Genomic DNA, 5,018 nt, shown 5'->3' with positions numbered 1-5,018 from the left:
CTCTTCCAACCAGATGATTCTGTGGTTCTATTTTAAATGCAATCTACATCTTCCCTAATCCACACAGGTGGGATTCAGTTCAGTTCAGCGGAGACTGAGGGAAGGTAAAGTCCACTTGCACTCAAAACCCAGCTGGGAGGTAAACTGGCATTTACCCCACAGAAAGCAGCTGCTGTGCTTTTCAGCTTCATTTTAAAAGAATCTGCTAAGAACAAGCTTAAGATAAGGGACATTTTTCATCAACACCTGTTTTTAAAAAAGACAATTTAAACTTATACTGGGCAAGTACAGTCTTTCAACACAGGGTATTAAAAACAAACTCAGACATGTGCTCCAGCCTGGCAAGCACATATTCACTAACGGGAATGCAGTTCTAAAGAAAGCTGCACACAGCAACCTGCAAAGCACTGCTCTCTCTACATATACCCTTCTGCCACACTTTGGTGACATCAACACAGAGATGCCATTTCAGGCAGTCCAGGATAAGACACTGCTGCAACATGGTACATCTTGAAAAATGAAGGCAAACAACATGGCCTGATAAGAACAAAGGTGCATTCTTGGTCATGTTTTGCTTCCTTCCTTCACCACCACTATTTATGGTAGTCTCCTGACACAGCTAAACTGTATGGGGTTTCACAAAAGCATAAACATGACTCAAGGCTTCCCTGCTCAGAACTAAGGCCTATAAGATGCAAGCTAAGAAATACAAATGCATGGGAAGCATGTACACTTACTGGCTGGATGCCTGCTTTAGAAACTCCTCATCTGTGTGTTTGAAGGTGTCCAAAAGGCATCTCTTCACTGTTTTCTCCACGCTGACTACCTCACCTGTCAGACATGGAAAACAGCAACTAAGCACCACCTAAAACATATCTGCCCTACCCCAGTCCCTCCCTTCATTCATCCAACATTCAGTCAGTAGTGCATCTCTCAGACTGTGGGCAGAGCAGCTAGGTCACATCCTGGACTCATGCTACCAAAAATCTGTGTGGTAGCACGTATGGAGAATTTACGGCATACCCCGTATATGCCCCATATCCATGGGCATATTTTCACACTTGAAGTGGCACTGCCAAAACTGGCAAGAGTGCATCTCACATTTGCTTAGCAGTTTACAACTGGCTATTTACACCCTTGTGCCAAAAAAGGCTTTCAGCTCTCTTCCCCAGGAGACAGCCCAGACTCACAAACCCACTTGGAATAAGGAATAGGAACTACAGAACTACTCCCAAACAAGTCTGTTTCCCTATCCACTGCCATAATGTCAAGGTGCAGGTTGTCCTACAGCCCATATTCCACTTCTCTCACCTTTAGGAAATTTCTTAATCAGGTTTTGGTGCAGATTCTGTGCTGCAAATTTTGAGGCTCGGACTCCCCCGTGGCCATCAAAAACAGCAAAATATGAAACACGTGTGCTGTGAGGGAACAAAGAGTAGCAGAAAGGGGCTAAGAAAGGCCATTAGCCATAGGGTGGGATCAAGTACATTTTTCTCCATAACCCCCTGCCCTGTGTCAGCCAGACTGAATAAATACTGCACCCCAAGGCACAAACTAAGGCAGCAAATCTCTAAGCTCATGCATTTACATGGTTTACATGTGCAGGCACTGAGCTGAGAACTAGCTTTTAATTTTCCACCCCTCAAGAAAATGAAGGGCAGAGAAGAGTTTACAGATCACAACTTTGCATAAAAGCAACTCAACATTTCACCTCAAGGGCACTGCAACATCCCATCACTACACAGACATCAGTCTAACCAATTCTACAGTTCCTTTTACACCTAAACCTGTTGAAAGCATGCTACAAACAAGAAACTCAGATCCCTTAGCACACGAAGCTCTTGGGACAATATGAGTCCAGAAGTTAAATCCAGTATCAGGATGATGCTTGAAAGCACTTCTTTAAATACATACAATGTCCCTTACACACATTTATATATGATAATTAAGAGATTTAAACTTCTCAAATGAGACAGTTATGACATTTGCTGCTTCTTCAAACGTTCTCAATTGCCACAGTAAGGATTTTACACGCTGTAAAATCCCCAAGGCAAGGTCTGATTACTTACAATTAAACTAAGAGTCTCTGAACATTCACACAGGCTCAATATCCAGAGTTCCTGGGCCCTTACAATCCTTGTGAAGTCAGTGACCAATGAGCATCACTCCAAAGGAGATATTAGTATATAAGTCCTCCGATTTGCCCAGGAATGCAGGAATTCAACCCAGGTGCCCCAATAACAAGCCCAAAGCACACACTATGTTGCAGGCATAATCAAGAGTATCAGCTGCTCAAAGCAAAAAGTATCACATCATGGGCTTAGCTGAAGCAAGCTGGAGCTCCTTCACCCCTGTGGTGGCTGCCACCCACAGCTTTATTCTGGCAGTTGCGGCACACTTACATTAGGGAGGGCAGAGGCTGGCATTCCGCAGTGATATCATTTAAAACGACATGTGCATCCTGCATGTCTTCTCTTTCACCTTTTCTCTCTGCCACATAACCCTTCAATGCAAGAATGCCCACTGATCCTAGAGGGGAACAAAGCAGACATATGCATGCAAATCACTCCTCCATCTCCGCAGCTCAGGATAAAAAATAGCAAAGCAGTGACCACTTTCAGTTTTCAGAACCCTATCCTGTCACTGCAAGCAAAGTACAGTCCTTGTCCTGCAACAACACATCTCTCACTTTCTGCTGAACAGGATATACTTCTTTTGTAACATGGGTTTTTAAGTGTCCCCAGTGTCAGCAGCTATAAAAGCCATTTGCCCCCATTTTCACAAGCAGCTGTAGCCAAGCAGCACTGCTGGACACTAGGACAGGGCTCTTACCAAAAAGGGATGGGGGGCGGCACAAGGGAAGTACATGGCACTGAACTTGCAGATTAAACAAATTGCAGCTTTAAAGAGGGTGCTAAGGACAGGAAAACAGGGTCTGCAGTTTCCAGAACACATCCTTTCTTCTGTATCCCTGAACACATTCCCAAAGCTGCACCATAAAACACAGGCACCCACAACGAAGTCAAATGCCCTACTCTGTGTAACAGCGAGTCTCTTGCTCCCTCTCTTGCCTCTCACTCTCTTAGCAGCCACCCCGTAGAGAGATTTCTGGGTGGGTCAAAAGAAACTGGTATGGCTTTAGCTTTCCATACATTTCACAACCAATACCCCTCTTGGCAGCTCAGGAACTTATCCTGCAGACTCCGAGGTGCTTGCTGTTCAGCTTCTGCCACTTCATCAGGGCCAGTAAGAAGGCCCACATGAGGGAGGCAGAGTGCGCCAGGGAGCTTGAGAAGCTACCTCCCTTGCCACAGCAGTTTGTTCCCTACGAGATGCTGAAAATGCAAGCAAACTGAAGAACCAAAGCTTAGCTTTGGTCTGGACTTACTCAGCCCAATGTCAAAAGAACAAATCAAGTACATTTGTTTTCAAACTGTCTGAAAACCTTTACAAACTTTCTTTTCCACAAGTTCTTCCCTGCCATTCTTCTCTTCCTCCTCCAACGACTTTCTCTTCTCCCCTTTCCCGTGGTTCCCTGCTGATGAGACCTGCTCAGTAGCACTGGAGGCTGAAAGAAAGCAAAAATGCAGGCAGCTGAAGTCTTCCAGCTCTGTTTTACATACACAAATTCAGCAGCAAACCGTTTTATACCGAAGCACTGTCAGGAGCACGGGCTCGCACACTTGCACATTATTATGTAACCAGAGTTAGTACTGAATGAGACATACTGACTACAAACCTGTACACGCCACTTCACTCAGCACTTACAACCTGCTGCACACATTGCTGACTAACCCAGCAGGCACTGACTTGATCACTTTACACTGTGTGACCCTACTTCAGGCCCAGTGCAGTTGTATTTGGCTGGTAGGCTGTTGATTTTCCCCACCAAATCGCAGTTTGTTTCTTAGCTACCAGCCCTTCTTGTAGTTACCTGCTTAGGTCCCCAAAAGACATCTGAGGGATGCTCTTCTGGGAACAGACTCAAGTTTACTTTTTTAGAGTCTCAATTTAAACAATCAGAGCACAGACCACCACAACCAGTGTCAGCCAACCCAGACACCAGGTTAACTCACTATGCGTCCAACATGACAGACTACATTAATGGGTCTTCCTGAGAAGGGCAGGTCAGCAGAGGCTTGGTGAGCTGACAGTTCCTTACCTGTGTCACCACTGCTGGCTGGTGGAAGATCATCAAAAAGTAAAAAGCTTCCTTCACCTGGAGCACAAGGAAAAAGCAAGAAAAAACTAAATATCTGTGTCCCTTTGAGAGAATAATGCTCTGTGTATGCCCCTCCTGTGGTGTGGAAATTATAGAATACCAGACTGTCAGAGTCAAATTTCAACTTTTGGTACTGCATGGTGGGGGCAGGCTCAGGCCTTGAATTTGTTTCAGGAAATACTTATATGGAACATCTATAATATTCTGGTTATCCAAAAAAAAAAACCACAAGAGGAAAACAGCTGTTCTGCACACTAGTGCCGACAACCCAATGGTCTTTATCATGTCTAACGATGAAAAGAGTTTACCCAAGTTTTATCTCAGGAGATGCTGATGCAGAAAACATGCGAAGCAGGAACAAGAGCACCCATACCTGAGTCAGCACTGCTGGCTGGTGGGAGATCATCAAAGAGCAGAGGCCCTTTCTGGGTTTCCTTCCCTGTAAGACACCAGTGCAGAGTCAGGACCTGTTGCGGGCTCTCAGGGATTGGTTTCTGGAATGACTATCCCACAGATGAGCACAGGTAAGGTAACCAAGGAAAGACCTGTTTACCTTTCTTCCATCTCTAATTTAGGCAGCTCCTACATGAGCTAAACAACCACCTGCCTAGGGATTATATGAATTTTTGTCTTGAAAACAGCTTTTTTTTTTCTTGCTAGCATTCCACTCAACTTGAGCTAACAGCAGCTCGATCAGGAGCGAACAGGAGGCGCACAGAAAGCACCAAATTATTTCAGGTAAAACCACTACAGATCTCCACAGACCCTCAACTCACAGCAGCACAGAGAGGGGCAA

General features: G+C 45.0%; 1 protein-coding gene across 1 annotated transcript; it reads right to left on the bottom strand.

Moving 5' to 3' along the window:
* Window positions 1-737: 737 nt before the first annotated feature.
* ILKAP (integrin-linked kinase-associated serine/threonine phosphatase) lies at window positions 738-4,661 on the bottom strand (the record flags this gene model as incomplete). The annotated part of the gene is made up of 6 exons (XM_010144782.1): window positions 738-831; window positions 1,312-1,418; window positions 2,403-2,529; window positions 3,446-3,568; window positions 4,163-4,219; window positions 4,596-4,661. Coding segments are annotated over 6 exons (574 nt in total), but the record flags the coding sequence as incomplete, so codon positions are not given.
* Window positions 4,662-5,018: the final 357 nt, after the last annotated feature.

Source organism: Buceros rhinoceros, unplaced genomic scaffold, assembly GCF_000710305.1.
Source record: "Buceros rhinoceros silvestris isolate BGI_N320 unplaced genomic scaffold, ASM71030v1 scaffold41511, whole genome shotgun sequence".
Lineage (NCBI taxonomy): Eukaryota > Metazoa > Chordata > Aves > Bucerotiformes > Bucerotidae > Buceros > Buceros rhinoceros.
Note: the sequence above shows the minus strand (reverse complement) of the source record. Positions and strands in the feature narration are given on the sequence as shown.